The following is a 19,923-nucleotide window of genomic DNA, read 5'->3' as shown; positions in this document are numbered from 1 at the left end:
GCAATGGCAAGGCATATCATAGGCCGGGGGCCAATACCGAAAAGGATCGGCCACCCAGATGCTTACAATGAAATTCAGGAATATTCCGACCGGAGACTTCTAGCAGGATAGTACCTGAGCAGTTTCCTTCTCAGATAATGTGGGTCGGGATTATATAGAGCTCAGTGCATAATACACAGGACCTTAAACTCGATCCGTGCTTATACCGGCAACCAGTGAAGCCGGAGAAGAAGAGCAACGGAAGGAGTTGATCCAGGAGCTTGCAAGGCCAGTCGGGCTGCCGAGTTCTGAAGAACTTGCAATCTTTGAATCTGATGCTTTTGATGTCCTAAACAGATACCATTACAGTAATCTAAGGATCACATAATCGAAGAGGTCACCAGTGTCGTGCGATTTTCCAGAAGAAGCAGAGGAAGACTTTTTCGCAGAGCTTTCAATTTTCCAAAGCCAGCCCCATATATGGCAGAGATCTGGGCTTCACGCGAGCCATCAGGCAAACGTTTCACACCCAAACTCTTAACAGAGGCACAGGGTACTGGACAAGGGCCAAGGGAAGATGGCAAAGTTGTGTATTCCAAAAGTTCCCTACCCTTTGGACCAACCACCAGTACCTCAGTTTTATTCCCATTTAGTTGGAGCCAGTTGCCTGCCATCCAAGAGCCCACTTTCTCCAGGCAGTCAAGCAACTGGCTGAGTGGCACAGTTTGAGGAGAGTCCAACCGGAAAATCAACTGTGTGTCATCTGTGTAGGAATAAAAGAGCACACTGCAGTCAGCAATAAGTTTGGCCAACATCCGAACATTCAGATTAAATAAAAGAGGAGATAAGGCCGACCCTTGCGGGACTCCAAAAAACAGTTCAACAAGAGAAGAAAACCATCCCTGGAAAGAAACCGCCTGTGAACGACCCTCCAAAAAAGACTTAAAGCAGGCCAGGATGAATCATGTGACCCCCACATGCTCCAGCCTAGCCAGCAGAATCTGGTGGTACATTGACACACCCTTGGGCGGGTCTGACTCATGCGTCTCTAGCCGAAACCATGGTTACCCTTAAAAACAGCTGTTAGAGCAACGAATGCGCACTCTTCACAGCAACAGGAAACTTGTCTTGAGAGACACGGTAAGCTTGGTGCTCCTTTAAACTGTGGATTTACCACATGAATAATTACACCATTCCGCTTACACAGAATGTATTTTTAACATCATTTTTGTGTGCTTTAAAGGTAAAAACAGAGTACTTTAACATTCCTGTTATACAACACGCGTGGTATACATGCCCAGACTGAGTACGTTCATCGCTTTTTGACTTATAGCTGGAACGAGAAGTGACACACGTGAAGTAATAAGGCAATCTACTGCACACTATGCTTAGGACGTTCACCTGAACTCACGTTCGTTCATTGGACTCCACACGCAGTGCAACATGAAGCTGAGGTAGTTAATAATATGTGCTTTGAGAGTAGCAGCTATTCTTAAAATGTCATAAATAACCAAGCTTAATTAAGTCAGAATCTATTCTTGATTTGTCCTTTCTTTTTTCTTTTCTTTATTTTGTATAACTTGCATGTTATCAAACTGAATTGTGGGACGTATATTGTGGTTCTATTTAACTACATGGAAACACACGTGTACTGTTTGTGTTGAATTCACTGATTGATAAATATACATGATGTGATTCTGTTAATGTATGCGTTCACTGTAAATAGAGAACACGGCCCTGATGAAGGAGAGTACAACCTCTGAAATGCATTGCAATGATCAAATTATGTCTCATTTTGACATAATATACCTAGTTAGTTTGTTTGCTGTCTTCCAGGCAACAGTAAACTTTTGGAAAAAGGATTTACACATATGTGTACAAATACCAATGCACAACTATTTGGTACTATCACCATTCAGAGAAAAAGGAACTTAATCAAATTTTCTTTTAATATTTTTCTAGCTGTTTGAGTAACCTCAGATGAGGTACATTTTTTAGAGTGACCGTTCAGCTGCTTGTGCAACACTCGGCTTTTTGCTTTGGTCTGTTTTGGGCCCAGGCGTCTCTGGGCGTTTCACGGTCAGCTCCTATAAAAACCCAATTTTGAAACTAAAATCATTTTTTTCACACTGATTTCATTGATTGGATTACCATCAGGTGGTGCCCACCTTCTCCATTTTTTCTTCTTGCCACTCTATCAGTTGCCGCTGAGAGCTCCAGGAGAAACAGAACTCCCGTCTCTCTGTGGTCCTGTAACAGCAACAGATCGTCCAACAACGATATCATGACAGACTCCGTCCCCACCTTGGGGCGGAAGCCCGACTGATATGGATGAAGGCAGTCATCGGTTTCCAGAAAACTCGAGATTTGGGGCGTGATCACCGCCTCTATAAGATTCATAATAGCAGGAAGGAAAGAGATAGGCCTAAAGTTGGCAGAAACTCGTGGATTCAGGTCATCTTTTTTAAGTAGTGGGAAAACCACTCCATGTTTAAGAGCATCTGGAACAAAGCCCGTAGAAAAAGAGTGCTGCATAGCATCGGTCAACATACTCAGAGGTTTTTGGGGATATTTAGGTTTAGCCTCAGTGTGACCCTTTTCAAGAAGAAAGGCCATAGGAAGACACAAAATGGTGTGTACACTCAAGAACAAAGGTTATTTAAAAAGGAAACTATCAGTTTTAAGAATGTTGCTCTGTTCATCTCTAATGACCACTTCCAGTATATATCGAGCTCATTTAAGAATGTTATACTTGTCTTACTGAGCAAAGCACATTATCAAAATCTAGAATAACCATATGAATAATTTTTTTGTTTACTCTTTCAAAGTCCCCCATGGGAAAGGGGACAAACAGCACCAATGGGGGTTCTTGGTGCTTTGCACAAAAACAAAGAGTACTTTCATAGCATGGGGATTAACACCGATCTTTATATTGGCAAAGATGTTTGTGATAAAAGGGTTGTACGCTTGAATCAGCAAGAACGCAGTGCTAGTTCGGCTTGGGGCGCATTTAATTATTGAAAACACCCTAACATTAACGTGTTGGTAACCATGAACCGTAGATATACTAGTGTGGACAGCCTCAGGATTAGTGAGGAGAAAATAACTGTGAAATCTGTCACTCCAGTGAGGTCTGAGGGCTGCCCTTCTTCCTGTTTCTGGAAGTAAGTTCTGTCACTTTACAACAGTGGGCCTCATTACACGGTAGGCGGTAAGGGTTTACCGGTACCGGTAAGAGCACCGGTACTGGTAAACCCTTACCGCCTTACTACGAGGTCCCTTTGCGGGACCTGACCTTAACGGCTGGTGTAGACCATCCGTTAAAGTTGGGACCCGCAAAGGGACCTTGGTGCTAATTACGGCACCGCAATTTGCGGTACCGTAATTAGCTCCTTCCCCATTCCCATTGAGCACTATGGGGCAAAAATGGGAATGGGGAAGGGCCATGGAGAAAGGGGGAATTACTGCCCCGCCAACCTTGGAATGGGGTGGTAATTCCCCTTTTCTCCATGGTGGTACCGGTATGGTACCAGCGGCAACCATGGTGCTAATAGCAGCATGGTTTACCGCAAAACATGTAATGAGGCCCAGTGAACAGCAAAGATAGTGGAGTGACCCTGGTGGTAGAGGGGCTTCTCGGCAGGAAAGTGTCTGGAGACCCTAATGTTCGCTTGATACTCAGTGATCACATGGAAGCAATTGATGGTTTGGGGTTTGTGTCTATGAAGCAATGGCTCTTATGTTATTGAGAGCATGAGAGAATATGTTGAGCGCATTACTCAGATGCATTCTCTTGGGCATTGAGCCCAGCGGCTGCTGCCTCCACCTCCTCTCAGTGCGTCGCCTGCCAGTCGCAGGTCTGATTGCACTCACCCCCGTGCCAGGGGAACAACGAGTCAAGATGCCTGGGGTGTGGGAGCTGCATTGGCGCGGATCATATCAGGTGTGTTCAAGTGCTGACGTTGGGATTAGAACCCATGTTTTAAGCTTTCAGGGAGGCAGTTTGGCCACTAGGACGCTCCACTCCCCCGGTGAGGGCCTGGTGGGCATGGCCTGCACAGCTGTAAAGATGCATGGACCGGATCACTGCTGACCCACATCTGCTCCCTGATCCCTTGAAACGTTGCACATTGTTGTCATAAGAAGGGCAGGAGGAAAGCTCGACAAGTTAAGGACTCGACGTGCATATGCCTGACCGCCAGCAGGGGTGGATTACATCAGAGCAGTGCCCCTCAAACCCCTCATCCCTCAGAACTCGAGGGCGCAAAATCTGTGCCGTGTGACGTGCTGTATAAACACGCAATATAGGAACACGTTATATTATTATTGTTCCTAAAATATATACCTAAGAAATGGTTACAGGGTAGACAGGTGTAAGAAGCGTTCTCTTGATCACCCACCATTACCACTAGAGTACATTTATAGGACCTCGGGCATGAATACAATCAACACAACCGAGTGTGGCCCTCATTAGTAGACACTAAACATACTGTCCTAACTGCCCAAAGATACCCAAAGAACAGTACGACACCCATTGCCATGACCCACCTCAAATGCTGTTACAGGCACCATGCACTCCATTCCAACAACATCAAGACACCCAACAAACAGCACAATGGAACTCACCGCCGCTTATACCATCCGACGCCTCGACAGACACTGTGTGCACACAAGGAACAACCTAACCCCATCTAAAGCCACTTTAGAAACTGTGCACCACGTTGAAACTACACAAAACACCCAAGGAACACCGTCACACCTTTTCTACTTTTCTCATCCGATGGCACATTTTCTACTTATCTCATCCGATGGCACTCTGCATGCTGTGTTTACAGTTTCAGCAACACCTAGACACACAAGGAACAGAAATCCTGTTGCCAGGTATGCTATCTAATGCTGCTACAGACCTTGTGTACACAGATTTGACTACACCAAGACACCAAAGGAATAGTAAGTCAAAGGTCACTGCTCAACCCATCCAATGATGCTACACACACCATGGACATAATGTCGACTACACCTACACATCCTTGGAACACAACAATGTTGTTATCACTTACCTGCTGAACTGTCACTGTAGACACCATTTAATTTACACCAAGACACCCAAGGAACAGCACAACACTTGTTGTCACTTGCCCCATCTAATGACACTATACACATCTTGTATACTGCTCTAGCTGTACCAAGACGCACAAGGAACAGCGCAGCACTGGTTGTCACTGGCCCCATCTAATGACACTATACACATCTTGTATACTGCTCTAGCTGTACCAAGACGCACAAGGAACAGCGCAGCACTGGTTGTCACTGGCCCCATCTAATGACACTATACACATCTTGTATACTGCTCTAACTGTACCAAGACACACAAGGAACAGCACGGCACTGGTTGTCAGCTGCCTCATCTAATGACACTATACACATCTTGTACACTGCTCTAACTGCACCAAGACACACAAGGAACAGCACGGCACTGGTTGTCAGCTGCCTCATCTAATGACACTATACACATCTTGTACACTGCTCTAACTGCACCAAGACACACAAGGAACAGCACGGCACTGGCTGTCAGCTGCCTCATCTAATGACACTATACAAATCTTGTATACTGCTCTAACTGTCCCAAGACACCCAAGGAACAGCACAACACTTGTTGGCAATTGCCCCATCTAATGCTACTAAGGAAACTGTGTTTGATCTTCCAACTACACCAACATATCAAAGGAACAGCATGACACCCATTACCATTTACTGCATGCACTCCACTATAGATCAGGGGTACACAATTCCAACAAGAAACACAGGAACCCAAGGAACTGCACAATGCTCGTTCCAGAGACCATGCACACGGTTCCAACTACACCAAAACACCCAAGCAACAGCCAAACATTTCTTTCCCCCTTTCCCATATAAGTTCACTATAGACACCATGTACACCTTTCACTCTACACCAGGATACACAAGGAACAGCACGACACTCACTGCCACTTACCTGTACACTGTTCCAACTACACCAATACCCCCAGGGAATACCAAACATTTCTTTTCTCCTTTCCCATATAAGTTCACTCTACAGCAAGATGCAGAAGGAACAGCATGACACTCATTGCCACTTACCCCTTCCAGTGTGGCTATGCACACTATGTACACTGTTCCAACTACTCCAATACCCCCAAGGAAGAGGAAGAACCTGATGGTGTCTCGGTGAAGCTTGAAGTTCATCGGGCGGGGGTACAAGATAGACCGAACCAGGTCACCTTTTGCTGTGTTAAACCCTGAAACAGAACAACAATGATGTCATTACCATGGTAAAATATTCCTCAATATATACATATATGTATAATTATTATGATACAGTCACATGTGTAGGATCAGGAGATGAAGTGGGCATATTGTTAACATCTCATGTAGCCCACAACTGACTCATGACTGCCTGAAATGTTGTAATATGTTCACATTGTTTAATTTGTGTTCTTACATCTGTAAATAAGGTGAACATTTACAAGGAGTTGATTTGTCAGTGAAGGTCTGCACGGTCAGTAGAGCGGCTCAGCTCTCTTGGGTCTATCCGCAGGCTTCAGTACCTGCGACTGCTTCAGTCGCCTTGAGGGGTCATCATTTTAAGCAGAATTGTCAAGAACCAGCGAGGGGGCACCTGCCCGCGTATTGAGCAAGTGGTTCGACTCTGAATTTGATGCACAATCAGTAGCAGTTAGTTAAAAAGGGTGACTTTTACCCAGATGAATTGAGTTTGATGATCAGTAGCACAACCCATGCCAACAGAGACTGGCAAGTGCAACGGGAATCTTTTTTACTTGGCAATGCCCACTATAGAAGGGAATGAAAGAGCACACCTGACAGAGACTTCAGCCTGACCCCTCACTTCGAACCTCACTACAACGCACCGCACAATGTTGGGAAGCGTCACACTCGTCTGATAATCTAACTTCCGGTCTACACTCCACTCAATTTATGAATCTTGCTTTGTTGATGCAAAAAAGCACCGTTCATCTGAGCTCATGACTTCTCATTCTCCTCATCCGTGTCACTTAGTTAAACCTCGTTGTTGTATTTGTTCGCCTCCTGCACCCGATCCCTGATCCTGGTCTGTCCTCTTTCTTCACTCCTCTGATTTTGCTAAATACTTGTCTGATAAAATGGCCTGGCTGTGGTCATCTCTTTCCACCAGCCCAGGTTCTCCAGATGTACCTCCTGCATCAGTCTCCACTCTATATCTAACTTTACTCCTCTCTCTCCAAACCTGACAGGGCCTTCTATCTATCCAGCGCTCATACCACTGCCTCTCCACGCGACGCACTCCCTTCCCCTCTCATCTCAAATGTCCATCCCTAGCGTCTCTCCTTCATGATCACGTGCCCTGTGTTATCTTCACCTCGGACTTTAAACGCGTAGTTATTCTTCTGAGTCTAAAAAAGCCCTCTCTTGATCCTTCCCTTCCTGCTAACTTCTGCTCTACCCTATTTCTCTTCTACCTTTCCATTCAGAATCCTTCAATGCATCATTTTTTCCCAGGTTCCCTAATATCTTGGGCTTCACCACCTATTACCTCAGCACCAGTCAGGCTTTAGTTCCTTCCACTCCGCCGAAACGTAGCTCCTACGAGTTCCATCTCACTCCCAAGGGCTCGACACTCTAAACTCTCCTCCTTTCTTATTCTTCTTGGACTTTCTGCTGCCTTTGACATGGTTGATCACCACACTCTTCTTTGCACTCTTTCTTCTCTGGGCGCACCTGATTCTGCTCATCAATGCTTTCCGAAATGCTGTCCAATTTCCCCTTTGATGCACGGTGACCCACAGCGCTCATTTCGGGATCCTCTTCTCTTTTCTCTACATACCTCCCTCTCTCTTCGGTTCTTTCCTCATCTGGCCTGTCTTCTCACTTCTTTGGGGATGACTCCCCTTCTCCTCCTTCTCGGATTCACACCAGACTACTATCTCTCCCTGCCTCTTAGCAGTCCGATCCTGGATGCACGCTCCCTTCGTACAGCTCCACACTCCTAAAACTGAGGTTCTCTTCTTCCCTGCTTCTACTATACCCGCCTCACTTCCGCCCCTTCTATTCCCGCCCCAGTCTTCACCCATCTACTGTTTCACTCTGCACATCTGCTGGGCATCTCTTTTTTGTTGTGTATGCAAGGCTTGTCTGTTCTTTCCTCTCACGATACTGAGCTCTGGTACTCTGTATCTCTACTCTGTCCTTCTCCCGCCTGCCTAGTTTTCTGTTCTGCCTTACTATCACCTCTCCTCACTTCCTCCGCTCAGTCTGTAACTCCATTATGTGTTCCTTAGGCTGTCTCTCTCCCAGTATTTCCATTTCCTCTTCCCTTCAGTCCCGCTCTTGGCGGTCTTGCACGCTCTTCACTTTCTTTGTATTGTCTTAAAAGGTTTAAACAGACTTACTCACCCCTCTTATCACTCTCATCTGCTCACACTCTATGTCCCTTCTCCTGCTCTTTGTTCACAAGGTCATTTCTTACTTGTAGAACCTAAACCCCCCACCCCCAAATGCCAAACTGCACAGCACCCACATGCAATGAACATAAACCCGGATCGTGCAAGTTACAGCTGTGATTGACTTTAGAATTTGCAGTACGCGCTTAATGTATGTTATGTCTAGTGGTATTTGCAAAACTCAGTGCTTGCCCATTACACGGCTTCTTGGCGCTGGTGCCCTGTGGTCCTGTGGGAAGGCATGAATGAATTCTTCAAAGTATCTTCCCACATTTATCCGTGTGAAGGGACACATGGGAGCGAAGGACGCCTGTTCTTCTTGGAACATGATTCAATTTCAGAACATGTGACAGGTAACACAAGCTACCTGGCGAGGTATAGACTTGATGTGGCGGGAGACACACCTCCCACAGAACCTGTCCCATCCATGCATGGGCTTCCACAGGCAAAACCAGACACTGTGGAATCATGTTGAAAAAGAAATACTATTCTGCTTCGTTTCCGTCTTCCAGGGCATTGCATTCATGGAGTAATGTTGGCAACATTCTGGAAATTGCAGTCAGTAGCTGTGTTGCTGTAACATTCATTCCCCACAGCAGCTAAACCCAAACCCCACAACAGACAAATGAAAACGTGTGTCACCATTCCAGCAGCCAAAAAAGATATGTTCCACTTTGGGTTGCAAATTCATGACTCCAAAGAATGCTGAGGGAGGGGCAGAGTATGTGCTTGCAAATTGGTGAGAGGGTTCTCTGTGCTGTAGTGAACACAAACTAAAGAGGTTTCCTTCCAAAGGCTTTCTGGGGCATTCACCCTCACTACATCCAACCCTCTCTCTCTAAATACCTCCCTGCTAGAGTCCTTCGGCCCTCTAGCTACAACTCTCTGCAGATCAGATGTTGCTCCAAGCAGTGAGTGCAGGATAGATCTCTTTCTTCAGCAGGAGACTCCCTCTAGAACAGCCTTCCTACCCCTCTCCGACTTGAGCCAGATCTCCTTAAGTTCCGGAAGCTTCTCAAAACCTTTATTTTGTCCTCCTCCTTCCCTCTCCCCCTCCTTTGTTAGTCTCCACCTGCTGCTGAGACTGGTTGTCTGTGTCCCTTATGAGCCTTACTGGGGCCATGCCCTCCTTCAACCAGTCTTCCCCGCACAACTTTTTACCAACACTTGCCCTCTGGCGTCCTTCCCTAACTAGCCTACTGAGTCTGGTCCACCCCCGCCCTTGACTAGTTGATCCCGTCCCCTCGTTCCCCAGACACTTGCCCTCCTGGGCTCCCCTTAGCACTTGCCAAGCCCATGGGGCCCCCGCCCTCCTGCACTTCTCCGTATTCCCCCTACCCTATCCCTTCGCACCGATCTACCCCTGCACTTCCTGCTGCTGCACTTGCACGATCCGAATGTCACAAGGCCGAGTAGGACCGTTATTGTTATTTTCTCTTCTGCCCGCCTACCCCTCTTTTTGTCTTGTGGTGCCTGGAAATACTTTTTGCTGTATGAGCACCATACAAATGTTCACTAAATAAAAATAAAATAAAAAGCAAAGTATGTATATAGAATTTAAATCGCATTGGCGATGTGAGCAAGGAGTGTTTGCACGGCAAATTATTTATCTCACAAAAACCCAAATCCAGTATTCTTTTGCCATTGACAAATTAATGCTTTGTGTCACAATGCATATCAGCTGTAGAAATAGTCCAAAAAAGAGTGGGGCTAACAGGGAGAGTTAATACATAAATTAACTCTAGAATGTCTGGACAAATGGTTACAGACCTTTGCATGGTTTTACTGAACACAATATCAGAAGGTTTTTGACTTTCTCTCTTTTTCAACATCTGGTCTCTGGTAGAGTCTGGATGTGCCCCTCAGCAAGATTTTGAGTTTCTCTTTTATTAGTTACGGCTTTCACCCCTATCTGAGATATAGCTCCCTGCAGAATGCTTACCTCATCTTCTTCTCTGTGTCTTGCCTCCGCCAGGGTCTTGTGAGGAATCCAATGGAGTCATCACTGATTCCTGTCAGTGACCTCCTCCCATGTCGCCAGGGGATGGCAGCCACTACTTGATCCTGACCCTGGGGGCGGTGTCGTGTGGGAGGATCACATGGGAGGAGACAACTACTGGGAGATGTTTTGGCTCCATTGGTCAAGATGCGGTATCCCCCTTTTCCCATGAGGAAGACCGTTCTATACCCAGGTTTCTAATGGCTCTTGACATTCTGGTCAGGCCTCCAACTTTGGCCCAAACACTCAACCATACCACCTTCTGTTTCTAATATGCCTTCTTGTAAACATCCGAAGAAAACCCATTTTAGAAGCAGAAGCCCAATGACATTCATGGACTCCAACTCCCATAATCACTCAGAAACTGAGACCAGGAGGAGAATGAGAGAGTTTGTGCAAAGTCACCAGTGCCCAATGTACAACGCGCACGCTAGTTGATTCTCAAAGTCTACATTGCTCGGGGCATTTAAAGATGGTAACGGCCCTCTGTAGTCGAGCAGTGCAAGAGTGTACGGTGAACTCCAGGTGGAGGCTCACAAATGCGAGACACACAGAGAAGGTTACCAAGACAGAAGGTGTGACCCCACAAATGAGCAGGAAAAGCCATGTAGACATGAGGATCTAGGCAGATTCTCTTGGGTATCAGGCTGCTCGTGGAATCAGCATCCGTCTCTCTGTAACGAGAGGGGAATCCAGTGTGTGACCACTGAGGCGTGCAGAACGCTGGAGAAAACTCTGCTAACTGCAGGGTGGAAAACAAACAAAACGGCTATTCCACAAAGGCGCCGGCAGAGTCAGAGATGCAGGAAGATACTGGTGAGTCTGCCCAAAGCAGCTGGTGACTCCGGGGCATTCCGACAAGCACACGAGCCTCTATCTGCTAAATCTGAAATTGCCAACGATGAAAAGAGCACAAGAAGAATGTTTGAATGCTGTCAAGAGACATTACTTGCAACATCCAATAAGATGAATGTTTGTAAGCAGACAAGACCCAATTCAAAGAAAAATCCCAAACCAATACAGGTTCATGAGATGCCAGTGTGTGGAACAAGTATTACCATAAGCCAATATACCAAGTACCTCACAGTATAGGCCATTTTTGAATAACCAATGAACTGTGAATCAAATTAAGAGAAGTCCTGGCAGGAGAGTGCACCAGGTGATTGAGATTGAAGGAGGATTTCTGGCAGGGAGTACACCAGGCATTCTGCAGAGTTAAAGAAAAGCATGCAGAAAGACTTAAACAATAACTTTCTGATTCTATTGAAGAAATGAATGAACTGTTAATTAAAGTGGAACTTTTGCCGTGCTATATAAACAACTAGGGGAAGGGAACCACCCCCTTGATGAAAGATTCCCTACCTTGGGAGAACATTTTTGCTGGAGTCATTAATACATAGTTGTTTTGAATGTTTTTTGCTAACATTTTTCCTTGCACCCTTTGTTGTTTTGTTTTAGTGTAAGGGTCAGGATCGGATGTTTTGGACACAATGACGGCTTTTCATCCAACAGAATTCCTGACATAGATTGACTCTTAGTTTTGATTTTTAGGTAGCCAAATTCCTTTCAGTTTCCCATCCATTCTTTATTTGCATAAAAGTATTTTCCTGAGAATATGAATCTCTTGTGTCCGACTCATTTCTGGCCCCTGCCAGGGTATGCTCTATAGCCTGACACAAAATGTTAGCCTCATCTCCTTCTGTGCATCTGACCACTGCCAGAGTCTCCTCTATAGCCTGCCACAAAATGTTAGCCTCATCTCCTTCTGTGCATCTGACCACTGCCAGGGTCTCCTCTGTTGCCCTTAACAGGCTTTTAGCCTCATCTCCTTCTCTGCATCTGGCCCCTGCGAGGGTCTGCTTTATAGCCCTCTGCAGGCTTTTAGCCTCATCTCCTTCTCTGCATCTGGCCCCTGCCAGTGTCTGCTGTATAGCCCTCTGCAGGCTTTTAGCCCTATCTCCTTCTCTGCATCTGGCCCCTGCATGGGTCTGCTTTATCACCCTCTGCAGGCTTTTAGCCTCACCTCCTTCTATGCATCTTTCCCCTGCTGGGGTCTGCTTTATAGCCCTCTGCAGGCTTTTAGCCCCATCTCTTTATCTGCACCTGGCCCTTGCCATGGTCTGCTTTATAGCCCTCTGCAGGCTTTTAGCCTCATCTCCTTCTCTGTGTCTGATCCCTGCCAAGGTCTGCTCTACAGTCCTCAGCAGGCTTTTAGCCTTATCTCCTTCTGTGTGTCTGGTCCCTGCCGGGGTCTGCTTTATAGCCCTCTGCAGGCTTTTAGCCTCATCTCCTTCTCTGCATCTGGCCCCTGCCTGGATCTGCTTTATCACCCTCTGCAGGCCTTTTGCCTCACCTCCTTCTATGCATCTTTCCCCTGCTGGGGTCTGCTTTATAGCCCTCTGCAGGCTTTTAGCCCCATCTCTTTATCTGCACCTGGCCCTTGCCATGGTCTGCTTTATAGCCCTCTGCAGGCCTTTACCCTCATCTCCTTCTCTGCGTCTGATTCCTGTCAGGGCCTGCTTTATCACCCTCTGCAGGCTTTTAGCCTCATCTCCTTCTGTGCATCTGACCACTGCAAAGGTCTACTTTATAGCCCTCTGCAGGCTTTTAGCTTCATCTCCTTCTCTGCATCTGGCCTCTGCAAGGGTCTGCTTTATAGCCCTCTGCAGGCTTTTAGCCTCATCTCCTTCTCTGCATCTGGCCCCTGCAAGGGTCTGCTTTATAGCCCTCTGCAGGCTTTTAGCCTCATCTCCTTCTCTGTGTCTGATCCCTGCCAAGGTCTGCTCTACAGTCCTCAGCAGGCTTTTAGCCTTATCTCCTTCTGTGTGTCTGGTCCCTGCCGGGGTCTGCTTTATAGCCCTCTGCAGGCTTTTAGCCTCATCTCCTTCTCTGCATCTGGCCCCTGCCTGGATCTGCTTTATCACCCTCTGCAGGCGTTTAGCCTCATCTCCTTCTATGCATCTTTCCCCTGCTGGGGTCTGCTTTATAGCCCTCTGCAGGCTTTTAGCCCCATCTCTTTATCTGCATCTGACCACTGCAAGGGTCTGCTTTATAGCCCTCTGCAGGCTTTTAGCCTCATCTCCTTCTCTGCATCTGGCCTCTGCAAGGGTCTGCTTTATAGCCCTCTGCAGACTTTTAGCCTCATCTCCTTCTCTGCATCTGGCCTCTGCAAGGGTCTGCTTTATAGCCCTCTGCAGGCTTTTAGCCTCATCTCCTTCTCTGCATCTGGCCCCTGCAAGGGTCTGCTTTATAGCCCTCTGCAGGCCTTTACCCTCATCTACTTCTCTGCGTCTGATTCCTGTCAGGGTCTGCTTTATCACCCTCTGCAGGCTTTTAGCCTCATCTCCTTCTGTGCATCTGACCACTGCAAGGGTCTGCATTATAGCCCACTGCAGGCTTTTAGCCTCATCTCCTTCTCTGCATCTGGCCCCTGCAACGGTCTGCTTTATAGCCCTCTGCAGGCTTTTAGCCTCATCTCCTTCTCTGCATCTGGCCCCTGCAAAGGTCTACTTTATAGCCCTCTGCAGGCTTTTAGCCTCATCTCCTTCTCTGTGTCTGATCCCTGCCAAGGTCTGCTCTACAGTCCTCAGCAGGCTTTTAGCCTTATCTCCTTCTGTGCGTCTGACCACTGCCAGGGTCTCCTCTTTTGCCCTCAGCAGGCTTTTAGCCTCATCTCCTTCTCTGCATCTGGCCCCTGCAAAGGTCTACTTTATAGCCCTCTGCAGGCTTTTAGCCTCATCTCCTTCTCTGTGTCTGATCCCTGCCAAGGTCTGCTCTACAGTCCTCAGCAGGCTTTTAGCCTTATCTCCTTCTGTGCGTCTGACCACTGCCAGGGTCTCCTCTGTTGCCCTCAGCAGGCTTTTAGCCTTATCTCCTTCTGTGCGTCTGACCACTGCCAGGGTCTCCTCTGTTGCCCTCAGCAGGCTTTTAGCCTTATCTCCTTCTGTGCGTCTGGTCCCTGCCGGGGTCTGCTTTATAGCCCTCTGCAGGCTTTTAGCCTCATCTCCTTCTCTGTGTCTGATCCCTGCCAAGGTCTGCTCTACAGTCCTCAGCAGGCTTTTAGCCTTATCTCCTTCTGTGTGTCTGACCACTGCCAGGGTCTCCTCTGTTGCCTTATCTCCTTCTGTGCGCCTGGTCCCTGCCGGGGTCTGCTTTATAGCCCTCTGCAGGCTTTTAGCCTCATCTCCTTCTCTGTGTCTGATCCCTGCCAAGGTCTGCTCTACAGTCCTCAGCAGGCTTTTTGCCTTATCTCCTTCTGTGCGTCTGACCACTGCCAGCGTCTCCTCTGTTGCCCTCTGCAGGCTTTTACCCTCATCTCCTTCTCTGCGTCTGATCTCTGCCGGGGTCTGCTTTATCACCCTCTGCAGGCCTTTAGCCTCATCTCCTTCTCTGCGTCTGATCTCTGCCGGGGTCTGCTTTATCACCCTCTGCAGGCCTTTAGCCTCATCTCCTTCTCTGCGTCTGATCTCTGCCGGGGTCTGCTTTATCACCCTCTGCAGGCCTTTAGCCTCATCTCCTCTGCGTCTGATTCCTGTCAGGGTCTGCTTTATAGCCCTCTGCAGGCTTTTAGCCTCACCTCCTTCTATGCATCTTTCCCCTGCTGGGGTCTGCTTTATAGCCCTCTGCAGGCTTTTAGCCTCACCTCCTTCTATGCATCTTTCCCCTGCTGGGGTCTGCTTTATAGCCCTCTGCAGGCTTTTAGCCTCACCTCCTTCTATGCATCTTTCCCCTGCTGGGGTCTGCTTTATAGCCCTCTGCAGGCTTTTAGCCCCATCTCTTTATCTGCATCTGGCCCTTGCCATGGTCTGCTTTAGCACCCTCTGCAGGCCTTTAGCCTCATCTCCTTCTCTGCGTCTGATTCCTGTCAGGGTCTGCTTTATCACCCTCTGCAGGCTTTTAGCCTCATCTCCTTCTCTGTGTCTGGCCCCTGTCAGGGCCTGCGTTATAGCCCTCTGCAGGCTTTTAGCCTCATCTCCTTCTCCATTTCCATCTTCTAATCTTCTGTGGGGTCTGGCTCTCATTCTGAGACTACTTCTCTACTCTCTCCGCCCCCAGGTCAGTAGACTGCTTTGTGACCTGTACTGTCAAGCCTGAACTCAGTTATAGTAATGCTTAATGCCCAGCTGGTTCCGGAAGTCTCTAATTCTCTTATTCTCTGTTCACTTACATTTTCTTGAATGGGATTGGTTTTTCCCCTTCCACTGTCAGACCCTGCCAGGTGTTTACCCTCATCTGTTGATGGCTTTCTAGCTATAACTACTAATTAACTATCCATGTCCAAACTCCGACATAGGATTTGGTCTGCAGTGGCCGAGGCTTTAAGCCAAGAACCTGCATTTTGAAGTCAGGTGGGAGTGTACTCCTGACTCTGTGGCTTCGTCTAAAGGTTTCATACCTCCCTGTTGGCTTTACTATGAGCTGAGATGGTTCCAAAGTCTGGTATACGTACATTTCTAAACACCCAAAGTCCCCATTGTGCATTGTGTGGAGCTCGCAAGCAAACATGTTTATGGTGATAGTAGAAACTGTGCATCTGGCCCCCCTCAAGGCTGTCCACCATGCTGCAGCCCATCTCCTTGCTGGCACCCACAAATTCAACCACACCTCTCTCTCCCTGCATGAGCTTAACTGGCTCACCTCTCTGGCAGCCTCCTACTCAAAACTGCTTGCATCATCTACCAAGCAGCTTGAAGGGAACACCAACATACTCAGCTGCTAAACTGCACAGCTCAGGAGGTTCTCGCGCCTCCCATAGCAAATCCATGAAAAGGTTGGAGTCACAGCTAGCCCACAAAGAGAAGATCGGCAAACAGCCCGTCTGCGGCCATGCCCCTACCCTCCGGAACTCTATCCCGCTGCAGGTTTGGAATGCACCCACCATCCTCCAGTTCCGTGAAACACACAGAATGTGGCTCTTCCATCAATAACTCTGGTACGATTAAATTCACGGCTCTGCGCACTTCTGCCAAAATACAGTTCAAAACTGCCATGCCCAGTGCTGGCCTCCACATGTTGTGAAGCGCTCTGCTGCTCCCGAGGTGGGTTTGTGTTATAAGCAATAAAATAGAAATAAAATAAGCCATGAATAGAATAAAGGTGCTAGGGAAGCTGTGAAGTGTTAAGATGAAGCTGAGGAAGCATCAGTGACTCCATCTCTTAGGGAGACTCAGGTTTAGAAGAAACACTCTGCACTATTTTAACCCTGCAATTGCACCGCAGGTGAGGTTACGATATATGGAAGGAGTTTCAACTATCGCTCAATCCACATCTCGCGGGCAGCACATTCCCCTGCTGGTGACGTTGCTGCTCACCAAATTCCCATGAAACCCAAAAGGCGGATTAACCTTATGTTATGTTATGTTATAAAATGTGTAAAGCGCACATTCGCCAAAGGCTTCTTGGCACTTGGTAACCTATGCAATTTGTTCACACTCCCAAGACCCAAGCACCTTCCCACCCACATGAAGGGATTCCCATATCCTATGACTCCTTAAAAAAACGTAAGACGGCCTCCACTGCATGACCCATTACATCATTAGGTGACCTACTTGAAATGTCTGGCTCTTCACTGTGCGAAGACTAAATCGACCACAGTCTTCTCCTCACACCCCACCAAACAGGGGCCAACCTTCATGCAGCATTGAAACAGAGCCATTCAGGTCATTGCAATGGCTTCCAAATCCGCATGAAGGTAGACTGCTGCCTCATGCACATATCCTTGTCTTATTAAACAGTCGCCCACCGCACCCTCCTCTCTAACAGCACACCGATGATTAATAATAGAAATTGGTGATGGACCGACCTGTATTCAAGTGGTTTGAATCTGTCCTGTGCGGAAAAGAGGTTCCCCCATAGAGCCCTTCCCGGCCCAGTGTTCATCATAACCTCATTAATTATAAACATGTTTTTAATCCCTATCTTTTCGGAACAAGCGATAAACTCAATGGTTTCTTGGAAGGAGTTGTCAGCAGAAGACACCCTCCACTGTATAACACACGCAGGGGGCTTGCAACGGTGCATGTCAGACATCGACTTGCATTAGGTTCCTCCAGAGATGAATCTAAGACCGAAACCTACCTTAGCGTCTCTCAGTAATGTTTGCCAGCTGGCAGCCTAGCTTCACGTCAACCTATCATCGATGCAAGCCACTTACCAACCTTAGCGTCTCTCAGTCATGTAAGCCAGGCGGCAGTGTAGCTTCACATCAACCTATCATCGATGCAAGCCACATACCAACCTTAGCGTCTCTCAGTCATGTATGCCAGCTGGCAGCGCAGCTTCACGTCAACCTATCATCGATGCAAGCCACATACCAACCTTAGCGTCTCTCAGTCATGTATGCCAGCCGGCAGCCTAGCTTCACGTCAACCTATCATCGATGCAAGCCACATACCCAACTTAGCGTCTCTCAGTCATGTATGCCAGCTGGCAGCCGAGCTTCACGTCAACCTATCATCGATGCAAGGCACATACCCAACTTAGAGTCTCTCAGTCATGTATGCCAGCTGGCAGCCGAGCTTCACGTCAACCTATCATCGATGCAAGCCACTTACCAACCTTAGCGTCTCTCAGTCATGTATGCCAGCCGGCAGCCTAGCTTCACGTCAACCTATCATCGATGCAAGCCACTTACCAACCGTAGCGTCTCTCAGTCATGTATGCCACCCGGCAGCCGAGCTTCACATCAACCTATCATCGATGCAAGGCACATACCCAACTTAGCGTCTCTCAGTCATGTATGCCAGCTGGCAGCCGAGCTTCACGTCAACCTATCATCGATGCAAGCCACTTACCAACCTTAGTGCTCTCAGTCATGTATGCCAGCCGGCAGCCTAGCTTCACGTCAACCTATCATCGATGCAAGCCACTTACCAACCTTAGCGTCTCTCAGTCATGTATGCCAGCCAGCAGCCTAGCTTCACGTCAACCGATCATCTATGCAAGCCACATACCAACCTTAGCGTCTCTCAGTCATGTATGCCATCCGGCAGCCTAGCTTCATGTTAACCTATCATCAATGCAAGCCACATAACAACCTTAGCATCTCTCAGTCATGTATGCCAGCCGGCAGCCTAGCTTCACGCCAACCTATCATCGATGCAAGCCACATACAAACCTTAGCGTCTCTCAGTTATGTATGCAAGCTGGCAGCCGAGCTTCACATCAACCTATCATCGATGCAAGCCACTTACCAACCTTAGCTTTTCTCAGTCATGTTTGCCACCTGGCAGCCTAGCTTCACGTCAACCTATCATCGATGCAAGCCACATACCAACCTTAGCGTCTCTCAGTCATGTATGCCAGCTGGCAGCCGAGCTTCACGTCAACCTATCATCAATGCAAGCCACTTACCAACCTTAGCGTCTCTCAATCATGTATGCCAGCCGGCGGCCTAGCTTCACGTCAACCTATCATCGATGCAAGCCACATACCAACCTTAGCGTCTCTCAGTCATGTATGCCAGCTGGCAGCCAAGCTGCACGTCAACCTATCATCGATGCAAGGCATATACCCAATTTAGCGTCTCTCAGTCATGTATGCCATCTGGCAGCCGAGCTTCACGTCAACCTATCATCGATGCAAGCCACTTACCAACCTTAGCGTCTCTCAGTCATGTATGCCAGCCGGCAGCCTGGCTTCACGTCAACCTATCATCGATGCAAGCCACTTACCAACCTTAGCGTCTCTCAGTCATGTATGCCAGCTGGCAGCCAAGCTTCACGTCAACCTATCATCGATGCAAGCCACTTACCAACCTTAGCGTCTCTCAGTCATGTATGCCAGCTGGCAGCCGAGCTTCACGTCAACCTATCATCAATGCAAGCCACTTACCAACCTTAGCGTCTCTCAGTCATGTATGCCAGCTGGCAGCCAAGCTTCACGTCAACCTATCATCGATGCAAGGCATATACCCAATTTAGCGTCTCTCAGTCATGTATGCCAGCTGGCAGCCGAGCTTCACGTCAACCTATCATCGATGCAAGCCACTTACCAACCTTAGCGTCTCTCAGTCATGTATGCCAGCCGGCAGCGCAGCTTCACGTCAACCTATCATCGATGCAAGCCACTTACCAACCTTAGCGTCTCTCAGTCATGTATGCCAGCCGGCAGCGCAGCTTCACGTCAACCTATCATCGATGCAAGCCACTTACCAACCTTAGCGTCTCTCAGTCATGTATGCCAGCTGGCAGCCAAGCTTCACGTCAACCTATCATCGATGCAAGCCACTTACCAACCTTAGCGTTTCTCAGTCATGTTTGCCACCTGGCAGCCTAGCTTCACGTCAACCTATCATCGATGCAAGCCACATACCAACCTTAGCGTCTCTCAGTCATGTATGCCAGCTGGCAGCCGAGCTTCACGTCAACCTATCATCAATGCAAGCCACTTACCAACCTTAGCGTCTCTCAGTCATGTATGCCAGCCGGCAGCCTAACTTCACGTCAACCTATCATCGATGATACAAGC

General features: G+C 47.9%; 1 protein-coding gene across 2 annotated transcripts in view; it reads right to left on the bottom strand.

Annotated features, from left to right (window-relative positions):
- The window catches only part of LOC138491101 (probable cation-transporting ATPase 13A4), a 978,968-nt gene that overhangs the window by 414,960 nt on the left and 544,085 nt on the right, over positions 1 to 19,923 (bottom strand). For both annotated transcript variants that reach the window (XM_069617419.1, XM_069617420.1), the window contains exon 11: positions 6,100 to 6,257. In XM_069617419.1, the coding sequence (XP_069473520.1) occupies positions 6,100 to 6,257 (158 nt within the window). The remainder of the gene's footprint in view (positions 1 to 6,099; positions 6,258 to 19,923) is intronic.

This window comes from Ambystoma mexicanum, chromosome 10 (genome assembly GCF_040938575.1).
Source record: "Ambystoma mexicanum isolate Mex_15411 chromosome 10, UKY_AmexF1_1, whole genome shotgun sequence".
Lineage (NCBI taxonomy): Eukaryota > Metazoa > Chordata > Amphibia > Caudata > Ambystomatidae > Ambystoma > Ambystoma mexicanum.
The sequence above is the reverse complement of the archived record's forward strand: the minus strand, read 5'-3'. Positions and strand labels throughout refer to the sequence as shown.